General features: G+C 36.1%; 2 protein-coding genes across 7 annotated transcripts; both read left to right on the top strand.

The window, feature by feature from the left end:
* Positions 1–1177: 1177 nt before the first annotated feature.
* LOC121249979 (probable LRR receptor-like serine/threonine-protein kinase At5g63710) lies at positions 1178–12746 on the top strand. 5 transcript variants are annotated; one of them, XM_041148870.1, is made up of 13 exons: positions 1178–1328; positions 1478–1572; positions 3570–3740; positions 4086–4218; positions 4393–4464; positions 6191–6334; positions 6581–6652; positions 6792–6857; positions 8794–8864; positions 8942–9085; positions 9431–9772; positions 11007–11401; positions 12091–12746. In XM_041148870.1, exons 2-13 carry the CDS (start codon positions 1560–1562, stop codon positions 12400–12402), a joined length of 1935 nt encoding a protein of 644 aa, XP_041004804.1. In that variant the 5' UTR covers positions 1178–1328; positions 1478–1559; the 3' UTR covers positions 12403–12746. The 5 variants fall into 5 exon arrangements, with proteins under 5 accessions (XP_041004804.1, XP_041004807.1, XP_041004805.1 ...); XM_041148873.1 differs by having other exon boundaries at positions 1179–1372; positions 12079–12746; XM_041148869.1 differs by having other exon boundaries at positions 1181–1372.
* An 856-nt stretch (positions 12747–13602) lies between these two features.
* On the top strand, positions 13603–18979 carry LOC121250549 (uncharacterized protein At1g10890-like). 2 transcript variants are annotated; one of them, XM_041149685.1, is made up of 5 exons: positions 13603–13841; positions 14070–14285; positions 16805–17024; positions 17900–18116; positions 18475–18979. In XM_041149685.1, the coding sequence occupies exons 1-5, from the start codon at positions 13696–13698 to the stop codon at positions 18588–18590; spliced, it is 915 nt and encodes a 304-aa protein (XP_041005619.1). In that variant the 5' UTR covers positions 13603–13695; the 3' UTR covers positions 18591–18979. The 2 variants fall into 2 exon arrangements, with proteins under 2 accessions (XP_041005619.1, XP_041005620.1); XM_041149686.1 differs by lacking the exon at positions 18475–18979 and having other exon boundaries at positions 17900–18226.
* The last annotated feature ends 43 nt before the right edge of the window (positions 18980–19022 follow it).

The following is a 19022-nucleotide window of genomic DNA, read 5'->3' on the forward strand; positions in this document are numbered from 1 at the left end:
ACATTTCAGCCATAAATCAGAAGGAGAGAATCCAAAATACCAAGAACTGGTTGGCCTGGTACACAGCTTATTCAGTAAGAGTCGGGCTACTATACTCTAGTAGCCTGGTCAAAGTAACCGCCCCTCACTGTTTGGTTTTTTTTTTTTTTTTCACATTTTTTAATATATTTAAATATTTTTCAAAAAATAAAAAAATATCTTAATACATTTAAAATCATTTTTTTAATCGCTAACGAAATTTTTTTTTTTTTGACAAGCAGTCAATTTAAGCGGTAAGTTTAGGAAGGCAAAGTAGTTTTTTCCTAAGAATTAAGCAGCAGAATCACGTTCCCTTGGTGCAATGGCACAGAAAGAAAGGGCCATTTATTTATGCAAAGTGCCCGCTGGTTTACATGAGCTCTGCAAGTGTTGGCATCGTTTCAGCCTTTTTTCTAATGCCCAAGTACAGACTACAGTAGAGGTTTCTTATGCTATCCACTTGTCTGCCCAATTTCCAACAGAATCCTCTTTCACTGTCAGCTTGTCCTAGTTTTGCTACTTATTGCTCTTATAACTTGATCATGTTTTTTGACATGGACCTTCTTGTGTTTTTTACCGGATACCTGCTCTTTCAGTTCCTCCTCATTTCCATGGAACAGTACTCAACATCCCCAAAGCATTATTTCAACTGCCTGGTTATCATTAATAATTTATTCATAAATTAAGTTATGTCATGGAAGTGATTCGAAAGGAGTATATACCAACATAAAAATGTAATTTTTGTTTTGCTATATTAACTAAGATAATCATTCATTCATCTATTATTCTTTTATTATTCCCTGTTGTATAATAATATTCTGTACTTTTTTAACATCCCATTGTTATCAATTTATTGTTTCATCTGAACTTATGACAAGTATGTTGAATATTGTCTGTTATGACTCAATAGCGTTTAATATTACTGGTGCATGACCTCCAGATAATGTGATCTCTGATGAACATCTCTCCGATCTCCGAGTTTAATATCAAAGTAGATAAAGCTAAAAAGATAGATACAGGTCCGTAAACTACAAATCACTCGTTTTCTATCTCCAATCAGTGTTGGGTTGTCGTGTTGTTATTTTTGGGAAAAGTTTGGAACGTGCTGTTGTCAGTCAAACAGGGAGGGAATATGATAAAATCAAATCGTTCAAAGCTTGCCCAACTGAAGTGACTCCTCGAGTCCGACCGAGAGTCTCTGCTCTTAGAAAAGGCTTAAAGCTACAATAATGGAGATATTATCAAACTAAAAGCAGAGTGACCCATTAATTAGTGGGATTCTCATTCTCGTTCCATCACCATTGCACCAAGTAGCTTCCATATTCCATGCCATTAGCCTTCCCAGGATTGATTTGTATTTTCCACAATTGCTTTCCCTTATTTTTTCTTCCTTTTGGCACAATATTGCGTTGTGGGACCCTTGCACTAACCCATCATCCAATTCTCTTGATCATGACAGTCATGATGATCTTGGAAATCGTACTCGATTTCTCCCTCTTCTTCTACTCTGGCATATTTTCTTTTGGTGGGTTGCAACAGCCATGGCTGAAACAAGTAAAGTGTCTTTCTTTTCTTCTTACTCCTTTAATTTAATCTTACTATATGTTCCTACAATTGTTTGTGCGTTGAATCTTTGTTCTATTGTGTTTTGTTTCATGTTATGTTGCACCCGTGATATGCATTCATTTCGTCCTATCATGGGTTCTTTGAGGTGGGAAGGTTCTCGTTATCTACGGTTTCTAGCTCTCATAGAATATTACTTTCTAGCACTGTTTGTTTATCTATAATATATGCACGTGCATGGAGGGTAAGGGGCCGGGGTTGATTATTAGGTGGTAGATTTTATAGCTGCAGTTTGTGAGGAAGGATGCGGCTCTAATCCGCCTGTAGAGATGTTATATTTGTAGGAGAAGAGAGTAGGATGAATTTGAGTCAAGTCTGCTGCGTTTGGTGTCCTATGAGATTTATGGCTCCTAAAAAGGGAATCCCATGATTTTTTGTTGAATTGAGCTTTTAAAGCAGAAAATTCTGCTTAGTGGAGATGAGTCTTTCAACTCCTTTGAAGAAAAATCTTGAAAAGTTGTATCTTATAACTTCGTTTTGCAACATACTTGTATTGATAGAAAAGAGAGAAAGCAAGAAGAGGTAGATAATTATTGGTAGTTGCAGGGCTAGATATAAGAGAGAGAGAGAGAGAGATGTGATTGTAGTTGCAAGCTATGATGAAGTTTCCATGGCGGGCATTTCGGAGTTTGGATGGTACACAGTACACCTAATCTATATGTGTATCTCTGGATATGTTTTTAGTTTAATCACTTTTTATTCAAACAAAATTTTCTCAGATTTCAAGAAGATGATCACACAAGCCTTTACTGTTCTTTTCTTTTGGGGTGGAGGTGGGATTTTCATGGGAGGATTATAGAGTGCGTATCAACTTGATTTATCATATTTTCTCTTTCTGATTGCAGATGGTTTGTAGGAAGGGAAGAGAGTTTACTTTTGGGGAAATGAATTTTTGTTGAAGAGGAGAATATTGAAAATTTGACTACTTATGAAAATGATTTTCCTTTTTCTCTGGGTAAAATAATTTCTGTTCGATGAAGCCTCTTATATATGCCTTGGTGGATATGTATTTTACACTTAATTGAACAGTATAAGCAGAAAGATAAGAATAAAATTTGTTTCTAGCAAACCAAATAGGGTAAAAGAATTAGGAATTAGAAAAGAATTAGCAAAATTATGAAATAGCTGAAATTGATTGACTGGTTGTGTCACCTAGACTGCCTCTTGATGGTTTTTAAATGGTTAAAATGGTGGTAGTGCATCAGGTTTCAATTTTGGATCATGTATGTAAGAGGATATCAATGCTATAGCCTCTAGCCGAGGAAACTTTTGTTTGACCAGTAGGGAGATTTTAAGGGATTGGTATCAACTGGCACCCACTTTAAAGAAAAAATGACTTGCCTTTTTGCGTTTTGCAAACTTATTATTGTTGAACTACTTTGAACACTCTCATGACTTTGCTTCGACTGTTTCTGCTAAAATGTATTTAATGGTAAAAGGCTTCGATTTCCAAGCGCAATTGAAGTATTGAAAGTGGGAAATTCATGCAAAAATGCTAAAGGGAAGGACAATATCCAAGCCACGACTCTTTGGACCTCTCTTACGTGGGACCGGCATTGGATGCTGATCTTTGCCTTTTGTTTTGTTGTCATTTTATTATTATACGGATGATGAATTTTATACACTCCGAGTCTCTCTGCCCTATAATATAGGTGAATTTATAAATGACTTGCATGTTAATGAAACAAAATAAGCATGTTCCTAAAATGAGCAAGATCAAGTGGCAGACATGAGCCATAGGTAATATATACATATATGGTGTTATTAGCAATTTAAGAAGATTTTTATTCTTTTATCAAAAGGCATGCCATTTTTAAACTCTCATGTATTGTGGGACAAAGAGAGTAATGGATGAAGTGTTATTTTGCATTTCCAGACAAATAGTATTTAACAATGTGTTCCTTGGTGCTTTATTTTCCTTTATGTAGAGTTCCACAAACTGGGCAGGAGGTCACCAAGTGAATACTCCTTGGAAGTTGAGGACTGTTGCATGTTTGGAAATGTTTTAAGCTGGCTTCCTCTAAAGCTAACCATATGCTGGCTAGTACTCCTCATTTTGCTAACCATCAGTTACTCATCCAAAGAACCTGATGTGGAAGGTATAGTGTGGTTTAACCTTTGTCCTTTGTTCTGTTTGTAACTTAGTTTTGTACTCTATTGTTAACATATTTTAGAATTAGAGGGAGAAGATATAGAATCTCATGAAAACATGACAAACTGGTCCAATTTCCAATAGCCTCAAGACACTCTGTTAGTCACTAAAAAGAAGGAAAAGACACTGTAGCTGATCGGGTCTGAGTCACATTAGTACATTTTCTTTAACTTCTGATTCTTCTTAATTTTGAATTTTATCATATAGCTTAGATTCATTTTCCCCACCCATCTTATGAGATACTTTAATGTTGCTATTTGATGTTTGGATTCTTCATGCTGCCAATGCTCAGGTGAAGCTTTGATCGATTTTCTGAAGGCGCTTAATGATTCTAAAAGTCAAATATCAGATTGGAATTATCATTTAGTGAGTCCGTGCTTTAGTTGGTCCCACATCACCTGTAGGAATGGAAACGTCATATCACTGTAAGTTCATCAATTTAGAAGATACGTAAGTATTAATATACTGGGACTATCACAATCTTCCTGATAAGTAAAACTCCATTTTTATTCCCTGTTTTAATTCACTTGCATTGTTGTTATCAGGGAAACTGTTTATCTTGTGCAGTGCATTTAGTTTCTCCATGTACTGATTTGCAGGAGCCTGGGTTCAAAGGGATTTTCAGGAACGCTTTCACCCTCAATTACCAAACTGAAATTTTTGGTTAGCTTGTAAGTTATTATATCATCTTGATGCATAGGTTTCACTTTTTTCTTGACTTGACAGGTGGTAGCATTCATCTAATAAGCTACAGTATACTCTTAGTATGTATAGAATCTGTTTGAATTTTTTGATACGATGATCTGGAATTATCTTTGTTTAGTAAGAAAGTAAAAGATTATAGATATCGAAAAAGGGTGATACCCTAATACATGGGGGCCCAACATAGCTTGTCTTCTCCACCCATCTCAAATGGATGACATACAACAGGTTGAAAAACAAATAAGAAAGTTCCACCTCCCAATTGTGCTTCGCTTTAATAAAATCAGTCCTAGGAGTCATTAGAAAACTGAAGGTGGTCTGCCACAGAAGCATCCTTGGCACGCGCAATACTGTATATTTCCGAGAAAGTTACTTTAAGGACTGATTTTCACACCACATGTCATGCCAGAACCCAATCTTATATCCATCTCCCACCTCATCTAAAATCAAGAAACCTCCCCACCCCAAAACATGTTCAAATATTTTTTCATTGACAACCCTATACGTCCCATATTTGATGTCCACACAATGACACAATGATTCAAGTCTAAAGGTATATCTTGCTGAATCTCAACGAATTTTATCTTGAGGAGTATATTCATTCTGTTTGGACCACATTGGGTTATGCTTCAGTGGAGCTCTTGGCTTGATGGAAGGACCAGTTGGTTGTCTTCAACGTGAATCACTATCGTAAATGATGCCGCCATATCTAATGTGGTACATTTGGATTGAAAGAAATTGTTGATGTGAGAAGATGGTGGCTGACCTCAAAGATTTTATGTTTAGAACACCTTTTTATAGGTAAAATAAAATTTTATTGATAGAAGAGAATGTTATGTTTAGAACCCTTTTCAATATGGTTGTTGCTCATTACCCCTTTGTCTGTTTCTAGCTTTCAAGACTTTATTACGGTTTTCTTTTTTCTTTTTCTTGCTACGTGTACCTCTTGTATACTCACCGTGTACTTGGGTATCACCCCTTTTATGATGATTAGTAAGTTTAACATTTTTATTTATTAGAAGAGTACATTCATTATGATTTATATCAATATATGAATTGATATGCTTTTTCACAGTTTAGAAACGATACGGGGCCGTAAAACAAAGAAAAGGACTTTTTTCCTCCACTAATTAGGATAAGCATGGGCGTTGTTGAAAATTAAAGCTAGAACTTAATGACAAAGTGCTTTACAATGCATGGACATTGACTCACAAGTGTTGATTATGTGTGTTGTGGCTCTTACACTATTGGTATGGGATAAACTAAAAAAAAAAAAGTTGCCTCTAAAAACAGCCTTATGACACATTTTTCCGGAATTTGGAACAAATGTTATTTCCGATTTAAATTGTAATGATAAGGCTCCGGTTAACATTCGGTGTTACACTTCCCACAATTGAGGAGAATTTAATCGGTGTATTGACAATTGTTTGATGCCTGATGAATGATAATTCAAGTGATGATAGCATTTTTCATTGGTACTATTTACTGGTACGAAATTCCATATTAATTCAAAGGATATATAAGATCTAAACATATAGTAACTGTCCCCCTTCGTTTTTCCATATTGGAAGGATTTCCAATCTTTCCTGACTTTTCGAGAGCTTTTTAATCAAATTTTTGTATTAGTTACTAAGCAATTCGTTATATGCATGATGAGAAATTGCTAGAATGCTTTACGTACTCCATCTCTTGCAGGGAATTACAGGACAATAATTTATCTGGTGTACTACCTGACTACCTTGCCAGCATGGCTCAACTTCAAAACCTAAATCTTGCTAATAATAATTTCAGTGGCTCTATTCCTACCACTTGGGGTCAGCTTCCCAGTCTAAAGCATTTGTAAGACTAAAATATGTGTTTCTTGTGTAGTCAAATTTTCTTACTATTCTCATATTCATGGAAAAACATATATTGTCTTGGAAAAGTCCTTGAGCTTGGTGATTGTTTCTATCAATTTATCTGTTTATAATCATAAAATTTTTGGAAGTATAATTCTTTAACCAAGTCTAGTGTACACATATCACTATTCTATCATTCCAGCCAAAAATAGAATTTGAATAAGTGCTGCTGTTTCCTTTGATTCAGGTTATTGAGGGGAAACCACTTGTCTGGAACCATTCCCGATTCAATTGCAAATATTACTGGGTTGACAGAACTGTAAGGACTATTTATTTTTAAGGCTTCTGCTGCTGTTAGTCTTTACGACTTAATTTAAATCTTCTGTCCTATCTTTAGCATTTATACTGTATGCCAAAATTCATATTGTTGATGTTTTGTTGTTTTTTTTCCTTTACAGGGATCTTTCATCCAATGATTTATCCGGAAGAATCCCTGTGCAACTATTTTCGATTCTATCATTTAAGTAATTCAATTACAAGTTCTATATCTCTTTATATTTTTCTAACCTTATATAATGCAAAAATGGAACATTATCTCAGTCTCCCTAAATAAATAATTGAATTGCCAGGAGTGTCACGATGAAAGTTAGATTTTAGCATCTTAGTTTTCTTCTAAAAAAAAAACTTGAATTAGTGGGAGAACAACATTTCAGTTAACCCAATAAATGATTTATCATGATAGAACAGAAAGAATCATGTTTCTGTTTAATCTTCTATGTAATCAAGTTTGTTACTAGGGACTTGTTCAGAAAACAGCTGCCATACCTATGCAGCTCACTTTTATTACTTAAACGAGTGCTGCTGCTTTGTTCTAGCTGGATTTTTTAGTACAATCAGGATCACAATGTGTTTATGAAGATGCTAACTTGCCCAGGGTAAAGCTTGTTAGTGGTGATAAAGAGGACTCAAGTCAATTTTTTTCCGGCCATATTTTATTTGCAGATCCATAACATGTGCCTTTTCTGATTTTTTTTAAACCTGAGACGGCGAGCATCATTCTCTTCAACATCTACTTTCTGTCACTGTCTCTTCTTTATTTTTAACTCATATATCTTTGCAAGAGGTGTTACTGTAGATCCAGTCTTGGAAGGTGCTTATGAAACCTTAATTTAGTATCAGGATTAGGCAGTATAATGTGGCAATGTTATAAGTTAAATGGTTAAAGCCTTCTCACTGATCTTTAATATTACCAAGTGGTCTTTCTTTTGGTATACTTGATTATTAGCAATGTTAAATCTACACTATTTTATTGTTTGTGAACTATTCTTACTCTTGTATCTGTTCTTGACATGAATTCTGGATGTCAGTAGGGAGATGAACTTGTAAACCTACTATAAAAGATTTATACAGTACTGATATGACAATCTTTTTATTCTCATGGCTATGTTTGGCTATGTTTGATCAAGTGTCTTCTAATGTTGTGCTTTAGTAGCAACAATCTGGCCTGTGAAACTCCAATAGCATGCTTGAAAAAGGGTAGATATTCAAGTGGGAGAAATCGATTGAAAGAAGTCAAAATGAGACATTTAGTTGGGGTTATGTAAGCAAATGAACTCAATATTCAAAAGAGATATTGAAGGGAAGAGAATACCTGAATAGATGTCAAAGATAGAGTATCTTACGAGTCATAAAGCGTTATCACTTTGAAACAAGCCTGCAACCCAGAAAAAAAATGTAGTCTGTAGTTTGAGGGTACATGCACTGAGAAACTAGAAACTTTGTTTCCCAAAAGGACTAGTCAATGGGACAATTGGAGCCCCATCAGAACCATTATAAAGAGCAAGAACTTTTCCCTCCCAAGCAAATGTGAGACCTCATACACCATCTACACTCATCAGCCAATATGGGGCATGACAATCTCCCCCCCTTAAATTCCCAACGTCCTTGTCAGGCCATTCCATTGTAGGTGACATGGCTCAAATCCGACACTTCTGGTTGGGATAGGCCTTGATACCATTTGTAATGCTCCAAGAGAAGGCTCAAGCCACATCTGGGCCTATATTCCAAAAAGATTAGTCAATTGTACAATTAGAGCCCCATTGGAACCATCATATAGAACAAGAACTTCTCCCTCACAAGTAATGTGGGATCCCATACACTACCTATACTCATCAGTCATTATGGGGTATCACGTATATTATGCAACTATCAATGCTCCAAATTATGTTTATTAATTGTACTCCGTCAATCTAAAGTATCATTTCTGAATAAATCAGGACCAAAATTCTATTCCAAAATTATTGATTTGTTGGCCTTAGTGTATTGCTTATGATAATTCTGAGGTTTCTTTGTGGTGTTATAGAGAAATGTTTGAGTTATATGTGTACCTTAGCCAAAGATGTATGCTTTCTTGTAGATCACTTCATGCGTGGCTTGTTATCAACTGCATTGTTCTGTCAGTTTTACAGGAACCCGTCTTACTTGTGACCCTGGAATGGAGCAACCTTGTGTTTCTCGCCCTCCGCTTCCAGGTTTATTGATATTTTTTTTATCATACCCTTCATGTTTAAATAATCTAGGTGATACTTACCTTTTAAATATTTTGCAGTTTCAACCAGAAAATCAAAACTTGGAGTGGTAGTAACTTCTGCAAGTTGTGGTGCATTCCTACTCTTGTCACTTGGGGCTATGTTTGCATACCTTCACCATTATGTGCACAAACTCAAACATGATGTGTTTGTTGATGTTGCAGGTAATTTTGCCTTAGTCTTACGATCATTTACTGGTCTTATATATCTCTGTTTGCAATAATGATATTAAACTATGTCAATCTGATCTATTTACCTTTTTGAGTCTATCGTCACCCTATCATTACCTAGGATATTTTTTTATAAGTCATTAAACGAGGCTGATAAGAAATGATTCTCAATGAAGGTTAATAAATCGCTGATGTATGCATGGACTCCCTAAGATAACATTTGTGTTGCATCTTTTCTACGAACTGTATTCAAATTCTCATAACTCAATTGAAGTGGGTGAATATTTGTTAATCCTGAATGACTTATGAAAGTAGCATCGAATATTTTGGCCATTTTAGGTGAAGATGATCGTAAAATCTCCTTCAGCCAACTAAGAAGATTTTCTTTGCGTGAACTCCAACTTGCAACTGAAAATTTCAGTGAAAGCAACATGATTGGACAAGGAGGCTTTGGAAAAGTTTACAAAGGTGTCCTCTCAGACAACACAAAGGTTGCTGTTAAACGCCTTACAGATTATAACAGTCCTGGTGGAGAGGCTGCATTCCAAAGAGAGGTTCAACTTATAAGTGTTGCTGTCCACAGAAATCTATTGCAGTTGATAGGATTTTGTACAACCTCGTCGGAGAGGATCCTTGTTTATCCATTCATGCAAAATCTTAGTGTTGCATACCGCTTAAGAGGTATATCCTTTAACAGTCACGTTGCTTTAGTTCATTCTATTCTGATTTTATCTAATTCTTTGCAATTATTAGTGAGACAAACTTGCATGGAAGTATTTTCTTACAATGGTTTAGGCATCATAAGTGGAACAAAATCTCGAAGCTGTAAATGCTTTGTCGAAATTGCAGTTTCAAGACCTGAAAACAGGCATCATGCCAGTCAGAGGAATGAGTTGCTTGGATATTTTCGAGTAAAATGGGACAAATAAAGAACTATGAAGAAGTACAATGTTGTAGATTTTGTGTGGTGGCACATTTTGGAAAACTCTGTTTAAATAAAGGCCCAATGCAAAGTTTGCATAATCGTTTGGATGGTAGAATCTCAACCTTCTCGGGGTTTCTCTTAGTTCATATAAAGTCAATTAGTTCAGACCAGTTTCAGTGGGCTTCTACTAAGTAGTAAAACTATATGCCAGAAGCAGATAATTTCCTGTCACTGTCACCCATTTGACTGGCAATCCATCCAGCAAAATGCAGGGGATTCGAAGTGGGAAAAACTTATTGAACCTTATTACACAAATATCTTGAAATGTTTGTTAGATGCGAGATGCACTTAACAACAACCTTTTCCTTCCATGTGCAAAGTCTTTAAATTAAACAGTGCATGGCAAGGTTGATACTAAGGTGAAAACAGACCCATGTTTCAACTGACGGTTCACTAGTTCAATCAGGTGGTTCAATGGCTCGATATGGCTTTTAAATCAGATGGTTGATAAGGTTGAACCAGAACAAACTTAAAGCTGGTTTATCATTGAACTGGCTCAGGAGTCATTCAAATCATTCTGTTTTCTAAAAAGTGTGCACATTATATCTTGCTTAACCTTTTGATAATTTTTCACCCATTAATGACGTTTTACAAGATCAATATCTTATAAAATACACGTTTGGATTTCGGATTTCATCAAAATGAATGGGATGTATATCTCATGTAATAAGTCAAGTTTATATATTTAAACTACCTATTAATAGCATGAATTTTAATTAAATATCAGATGACAACCAGTGATGTGAAATTCTTTATGCATGACAAGCTTGTAGATGACATGCTAAGTATGGGCAGGAAAATAAAGTATGCGGAATATAAATAAATTGAGAGATGTTATATTACAAAGAGCTGCACCTAATGCAACTTGAAAATTTAGTCCAAGTTTGTTATCTCCATCTTTCTAATTTTTACCATTAATGTGTGCCATAGATTTGAAACCTGGGGAGAAGGGCTTGGACTGGCCAACAAGGAAGCATGTGGCTTTTGGTGCAGCCCATGGCTTGGAGTATCTACATGAGCATTGTAATCCTAAGATCATACATCGTGATCTAAAGGCTGCAAATATCCTATTAGATGATGATTTTGAAGCTGTTCTTGGGGATTTTGGGCTCGCAAAGCTGGTTGATACAAAATTGACCCATGTTACCACTCAAGTTCGTGGAACCATGGGTCACATTGCCCCAGAATATTTGCACACAGGAAAATCTTCAGAAAAGACAGATGTCTTTGGATATGGCATAACTCTTCTTGAACTTGTCACTGGTCAGCGTGCAGTAGATTTATCTCGCCTTGAAGAGGAAGAGGATGTTCTTCTGCTTGATCATGTAAGATTTTAAATCTATTGTCTTAACTATGCTAAATGCTGTTTACTGCTACTATGCATACCTATCTCTTATCTTGAGGCTTTTCTCTTTTCATTTCTTTCCTGTATCGTCTTTATTAAGATATATCGGCTAATAGTCTGATGTTTGTCAAGGCCTTTTTATTAAAAGATAAATCAAATATATATTCTTGTTGACACTGTTCTCTTGTATGAGACGTGGCTGTCTGTTTAACCTGCATGTTGGGGAAGCACTGGTTTTTAAAAAGCCTTTGTGATCCTAGCACTGAAAGGAGCGCCTCCTGAGCTGTTCATAATTCCCATCTAGTTCTCAATCTGAGAGTGCAATGTGATATTTAAGGCCTTTATGTCTAGGTGAGAGGGATTTGTGTTTTCAATTGTATAGCTTTGTAAGTTCCAAATTATTGATAGCCCATATTTGTTCAAACTATTTCTGCAATGCGGGTACTTCAAATTTTCAAGTAGTGAGCCAAAGTGGACATCACATCATATGCACTCACCTTCATGTCTTCCTTTAAGCTGCACTAGCCAATAGCCTCCATTTGTTGTTATTAGAAATCCAGATTGTATGAGGATCCAATGAACCTGATAGTGTTGTTGCCCAAGAAATGAGATGCTTGTACCTTAATGTCTTTTGAGCTCTGGTTATATAGTTTGTAGATTATTTGACAGATCAAGAAGTTGCAGAGAGAGAATAGGCTAGATGACATTGTGGATGGGAACTTGAAGACTTATGATCCCAAAGAAGTTGGGACTCTTGTTCAGGTTGCATTGCTGTGCACTCAAAGCTCACCCGAGGACCGTCCGACAATGGCGGAAGTGGTACAAATGCTGCGGGGAGTGGGTCTGGCAGATAGATGGGCAGAGTGGGAGCAGCTTGAAGAAGTAAGGAATCGAGAGTCCTTCCTAGTGTCTCACAACTTTCCTTGGGCTGAAGAGACAACGCACGATCCAGAAGCTATACAGTTGTCCAGGGCGAGATAGATAGGGGGCATCTAGCCATCTACACCTGAAAATCAAATTTGAAATGAACATTTTGGAAGCATATGGTTCTTGTATTGTATATCTCATTACAAAGAATACATGCATAAAGAAAGAAAGAACAAGGAAGCCATGTGTGGGAAGGGAGAGGGAATCTTGTCATGGCTATGTATCTATTACACCTGATACCTGTGTTTTGCAGTATTAACTATGTTTGCTAACTTTGGTCATTTAGAATACTTCTACAGCTTCATTAACCTGCAACTGTATACACTCGGCTCCTTATTCAGCTGCCTTTTGCATGAAATCAGAGAAACAAAAAATGAATAAAGAAAATCTTATAAATATTTTTATCAAGTTGCAACATTTTATGTTGTCATTGCATTCTAAGATGTTGGTTGTGTAGCCAACAATAATAACTAAATTTTAATATAAAAAAAAATAGTAAACATATTAAGGTGTTGGTTGTGTTGCCACCCCTACATCTGCAGCCACTGCGGCAAATCATTTGGTTTTTTTTTTTTTTTTTTTAGCGTCCTAATTTTAAAAATATGTTTTTATTGATTCTTATTTTTATTGATCGTTTTTATCAATAAACAGGATCTTGTTAATGAAACTTGATCAAATTGAAAGGTGGGGAATGGATTAAAATGATCAAATTCAAAACTGAAGTTCAAAAATGAGAATAAGGTCCTTTAATTAAACCTAATTTAATATTTAACTGTATATATATTTAAAGAGAACTATTACAAATACAAAGAGATTACACAAAATAACTTTACAATCTAACGTACAGCATCAAGCCACGTCAGTTTGTGGATTTATTTTTATGTAATTTTTTGTGATTAAAGTATTTTTCATATTTAAAATGTTATATATTATATTTTTATTTCATTTGATAATATTAATGTAGAATTGAGTGTGATATAAAAAAAGAGCAATGTTATACAACTTCCACACACCATATTTTTTAAAATTTTAAAATTTTTTTTAATTTTTTTAAGTTTATTCTTTTTAAATTAATTTAATTTTTCTATTTATTATTCCTATATTAAATATTTGATAAAAGAAAAAATAATAAAAAAATAAAAAATGTGTAATATGTAGAGATTATATAAATAGTAAGAAGTTGCGTAGATTTTTTGATAAAAAAATAGAAAAATAGGAGAGAAGTTTCCGATAAGGAAAATAAAATAATATATGTTTTTCTTTGTTCCAAGGGGTTTTGGGCTTTTGGCATCGAAGTGGTGGCGACTGGCCGTGGGAATGAGGGTTTGAAACATTGAAACAGGAAAGATGCCCCGGAGTCTGTCGCGCTCTCCATCTTACCGACGAAGATACTCACCGCCGTCCCCGGCGCCTCACCATCGCCACAATCGAAGAAGCCGAAGGGATCGAAGCCTAAGCCGAAGCCGCTCTCCCTATTCCAATTCCCACTCCAGGTAATACCGATTCTTCCGGCCTTATATTTTATGGACCATACGCAGTGCATTTGCTCAGTTCTCCTCGCTTTGTTGTGCGCCGTGTCACCTTAAACACAAATGCCTCTCATAATCACAGTGCTGCTTTCTTCTTCTCGAAGGAGTCATGCCATTTGCACACGAACTCACTACCGATTGTAACATGTTTTAGCCCGGTCTATAAGCTAAAGTTGTATTTTTGCGAGGCAGGCGAAGAAGTCGTTCTAATTCCTCGCGTCGCCGTAGAAGCCGCTCGCCATCCTATAAGCGCCGCAACCGATCTCGGACGCCTAGGCGACGCAGAAGACAAAGCAGTAGGAGTACTTCTTTGTCTCCTTTACCCAAGTCTCGTAGTCCAAGTGTTGCGTCTGCTGAACGCAAATCTGCCACTGAGAAACTTAAAAGAGAGGAGGAAGAAAATAAGAGGTATCTTTGTCGCATTTTATTTTCATTCTCTGGTAAACTTGTTACTTATCAAAAATAAAATCTTTGGTACGCTCTTCTAACCAGTAAAGAAATTTTCTGTCTAGTTGAGCTGTTTACTGTGAGATTAACTCAAATAGAGTGGCAAATCTACGTGAGCTAAAAGTGTTGGCAAGCATTTTAAGATGTGAATGAAGTGAAAATGAAAACTGGAAAATTTGTGATTTTTCCACCTCTCTCCTATCCTCTCAATAGCATTTTAGTGGCGGGCACGTTTGTTTTATTCTTGAAATGAAAGATCACCATTTGAGTTCTTTTAACATTTTGGTTGTGAGAGGCGTCACTAGGCAATGTAGAGGACTTCTAAAGGTCCTGTTTTGTGAGTTCTATAAAGAAGAAGTTGCACACCAAAGAACTATAAGATTTTATGTTTACGTTTCCAACACTTATCTTATTGGTTTAGATCTTGTCTTAAGAGTTGTTTTATGCAAGTTTATGAGTGGCCCTAGCTGATCCCATCTAAGTTGGGATTGCTTAAATGAGTTAAGTTAGTATGTGGCCATGGCATGTTTTGGCGCAAGATTATGTTTTTTTTTTTTTTTTTTCCCTGTTTTGATTGGGATTTATGAAAGTGCTAATATCCTTTTGGTTCACCTCACCATCCAGTATCATCTTCTCTCTTCTTCTGAATTATTTCTTTCTTGCTTCTTTAACGATAAAAAAAAAAAAAAATTATTTCTTTTTTGCTTCTTTGAGGTAATCAAGCCCCTCCATATTACTGCACTTGTGGATATGCCTGCAGCCATCTAAGCTATCAGTTTCTGTTCTGGACCACGTAGATGTGCTTTTGAAGCATCCAGTGCAATGTGATGATCTTAGAGTTTCTTATAGAGATCGCAAAGGGCACCTTCAATGACTTGGTTATTGCTTTTGAGAGAGAGAGAGAGAGAGAGAGAGACGAGGGAATATCTACGAGAGAGGTGAGAGACAGATCAGAGAGTGAGTGAAGAAGTGATAGGGTTGTCGTTTGACCCGAAAAATGTAAACTTGACTAGTGGTTTTCAAATCCCAAACATGGCAAATTGAGTAGCTCACTTAAAAAGATTTAAATGTTTGCTTAAATAGGATACATGATGTTGAAAGGCAACAGGTTACTTGTGCGTTCTTCCATACCAGCTTTTGTGAAGGAAGCTGTTGTGTAGATGAAACTCTTTTTCTGGTCCAAAAACAGGATAAAACTCTGTGGCACTGATTCTTATCTTTTGTTCCATTAAATCCTCATTTTTTATGGCTCAAAAACTTGTTTGAGAGGTATGCCTTAGTAGGAAAAATTTGTATTTATGCAATGACCCATGGAAAGTGCTACTCACATATGCGCTTTAACTCCAAAAAAACTAGTCAATTTGAAGCTTCTTAAATCACTTAAAAGCCTAATTTCAACTAATAAGTAGCCAATGTAGGACTTAGCACCCATGACTACATTTTTTTTATTTATAAGTATACAATATTATATATAATAATAGGCAAAGCCCAAGTACACAAAATGTTATACATTAGACAAAGACCTCTCTAGGTCGTAGAAGTGAAAACAAGAAAATCATGTAAATTAAGGCCATTAAAATCTATAGCAATGGCCCATAAAAATAAAGTACGGAAAAGTAAAAATCGAAGCTCCTCTAGAGTCTGCTCCTTATCTTCAAATGTCCAACCGTTACACTCTTGCCATATGCACCACATAATGCATATAGAGACAATCTTCCACACGTCTTTGATTTGTGTAGCACCTCCCAAAAAAGTCCAGCTGGCCAGTAACTCAATCACTGTGGCAGGCATTATCCAAGTTAATTCTACTCGGCCGAACACTTTGATCCACCCATGACTACATTTATAACATATGCATTCTGTTTGAGTTATTCATATTCTCAATGTGGGACTGGGGTGTTACAAACGCCCCCTTTTAAATTGCTGACGTTTTCCTCAGGGCCATGTCATATGGTGCTCTAGTATCACATGGTTGATATCATATGTAACACAACATAGGGAAAGGGCTAGCTAAATTTGCACGATAACCTCAAAAAGACTAGTCAGTGTATCCTTATAACTCTTGCTCTTAGTCAGGGTTGTCTCTGTATATACTGGGCTAGGTCTATTCTTGGAGTAATATAATCTGTTTACTTATTAAATAAAAAAAAGGACTAGTCAGTGTAAAGGTAGAATTACTTATAAAGCTCAATTTTATCTAGTAAGTAGCCAATGTGGAACTTGGCACCCATGAATACCTTTACAGCCTACCCACTCTGGTGGGTTATTCATATTCCCAATGTGAGATTGGGGTGCTATAATTTACCATGGTAAAGATAAGATGCTTAATAAACCTTATATTACATTATAAAAATGAAGTTTTGCAATTTTACTTTATGGTTTGATTTGCTACATTGGCTTTAAGTAGTATTGACTTTCCTTTTGTTCTCTTTTTTTCATCAATGGTCATTCTGGGCCTGACTTTTATCATTCCCTACTAGGCGTCAACATGAGGAAGAACTGAAACAATTGGAAGAAGAGACTGCGAGGAGGCTGGAGGAAGCGATTCGGAAAAATGTTGAGGAGAGGTTGAGTTCAGAAGAAGTCAGGTTAGAAATAGAGAGGCGAATAGGGGAAGGTCGAAAGAAATTGTTTGATGATGTTGCAACTCAACTTGAAAAAGAAAAGGAAGCTGCTCTTATTGAAGCAAGAAGGAAAGAAGTAAGCATCTTGAACCGAGGCCTCTGGGTGGCTGGATAAACATGATATGGAGTCGGATGAAGCTGTTTATTGCAATTTTGGGTAGAGTGTAGATTTCCCATTAATATTTAGATGTCTTTTAGCATCATATCTGCAGTATCAAGCTGCCTGGGTTCTTGAATGAGTTAGTCCACTTAAACATGTGTAAAATTGGTAAGATGATAGGATGTTTTCTGGGCCATATTTTTAATGTTTAACTTTTTTCATTAATTTCTTTTTAAATTATATTCAAATAGTTTTTTAGATGGTAGAATGGGAGAATAATAGTTCAGTCAAAATGATTCTCAGTGTTGATGATCTCTAATTGGAAACTGCATGAGCCTCTGCTTACCACGAGCCCCGTTCTTCTGATCATGTATGGCATTATGCGTGAATTTGATTTTGGAACTTTTGCTGTGGATTTTATGACTTAAGCAGAGACTTTCACTTTATTAGATTATATCCATATTGATTATATCCTCATTATCATCACCTTGGACTTTTACTGGAAATCCAATAAATCCAAGGCAACTTTCCTTCCCACATGTGGAAGTGATTCTCTTGATCGAAGTATATTAGCTTCTTACTAGTGATTAGGAGGGGGAAAAAGAAAAAGAATTGACAAGGCAAGATATATTATCAGATTAAAGTCACTTAATTTTTTTCTATTCATCCTGCCTATATATTATATTGTATTGCCAAAAACTCTTGTCATAGCTGAAGGTCTCCTGTTATATGCTTTTCAGTAAATAGGAGTCATTAAACTCGTGTATATACTTCCAGAAACATTCTTTCCTTTTGTTTCTCTCCCATTAAACTAATTATAACCATTTTGATGTGATCATGAAATGCCACAGGAACAAGCTCGAAAAGAGAGAGAAGAGCTAGATAAGATGCTAGAAGAGAATAGGAGGAGAGTGGAAGAGGCTCAAAGAAGAGAGGCTTTAGAGCAGCAGCGGAAAGAGGAGGAACGCTACCGGGAGTTGGAGCTAATTCAAAGGCAGAAAGAAGAGGCATTGCGGAGAAAAAAGCTTGAAGAGGAAGAAGAGCGTGCAAACCAGATGAAATTGTTGGGTAAGAGTAAACCCAAGCCGAAGTCTTCTGGTAGTGTCATATAATGATAAATTCTTTGCGCCAATGCTGTGCCCTTTCCTTGCAAACTGTTGACTAGAACTTTGATATTTTAAAAATGTGTAACAAAATAATAATTTTAGGTATTCTATTGATTAGAACTTAGAAGGTTATCTTCCACAGTTTTTGAGTCTTCTTTGGCGGTTGCCGAAATTTCTTCGTAGAATTGACTTGCAGAAGTTTGGAAGTGATACTCATTGTTCGTACATTGAAGGTTGTTTATTGTTTACGTTCTCCTTGGAAAGATTCTCCTTTCTAGCAGGAGAACTGCTTTTATAAAATGGACCTCGTTTTTCCATAGGAAGCACAGCTAGGGAAAGGAATAAGAGGAACGAATTTCATTACGACAGCTTCCTCCGAGACGGCTACAAAAGTCTTGCTCGAAGAATCTGTGGGGGCAAGCTAACCCATACCTAAAGCAACCAGAGATTTTTCCTTAAGAGAGAAGTCTCCGAACCCCAAACATAGCACCTTCTGTCACGCAAGTCTCGAGTCTAGGCTTTGACTAGATGAAGACATTGAAGATTATCTATCTATAAGCCTCACAATATTCACTCAAGACAAAATATGGCTTGGGACTGCATCCGGTAAGGCCTGCCTTTGAAAATCTTGGTGATTAGCATTTGGAAGGGGGATTTTAGACCTTTGGAATTCAATGTGAGGAAAAAACATAGTTTTCCTTTTTTCAACAATGGATGTTATAATGACATAAATAGGATGGAAGAGAGCTCAGTCTCATTTGAAACACCTACGGCAGTATCATGACTGAGAAGCAGTCTTAGAATCCATTAAAATTGGAAGAAGAGTTTGCCAAAAACAGAGATTTAAATTTAATCTCTATTGTTGGTG

This window comes from Juglans microcarpa x Juglans regia, chromosome 2D (assembly GCF_004785595.1).
Source record: "Juglans microcarpa x Juglans regia isolate MS1-56 chromosome 2D, Jm3101_v1.0, whole genome shotgun sequence".
Lineage (NCBI taxonomy): Eukaryota > Viridiplantae > Streptophyta > Magnoliopsida > Fagales > Juglandaceae > Juglans > Juglans microcarpa x Juglans regia.

Coding starts and splice junctions, on each gene's coding strand:
- LOC121249979 (XM_041148870.1), top strand. Junction 3,741..4,085: donor CAAAGAACCTGATGTGGAAG/GTATAGTGTGGT, acceptor GCCAATGCTCAG/GTGAAGCTTTGATCGATTTT. Junction 9,086..9,430: donor TGTGTTTGTTGATGTTGCAG/GTAATTTTGCCT, acceptor TGGCCATTTTAG/GTGAAGATGATCGTAAAATC.
- LOC121250549 (XM_041149685.1), top strand. CDS start 13,696: ATGCCCCGGAGTCTGTCGCGCTCTCCATCTTACCGACGAAGATACTCA. Junction 14,286..16,804: donor GAGGAGGAAGAAAATAAGAG/GTATCTTTGTCG, acceptor ATTCCCTACTAG/GCGTCAACATGAGGAAGAAC. Junction 17,025..17,899: donor TTGAAGCAAGAAGGAAAGAA/GTAAGCATCTTG, acceptor GAAATGCCACAG/GAACAAGCTCGAAAAGAGAG.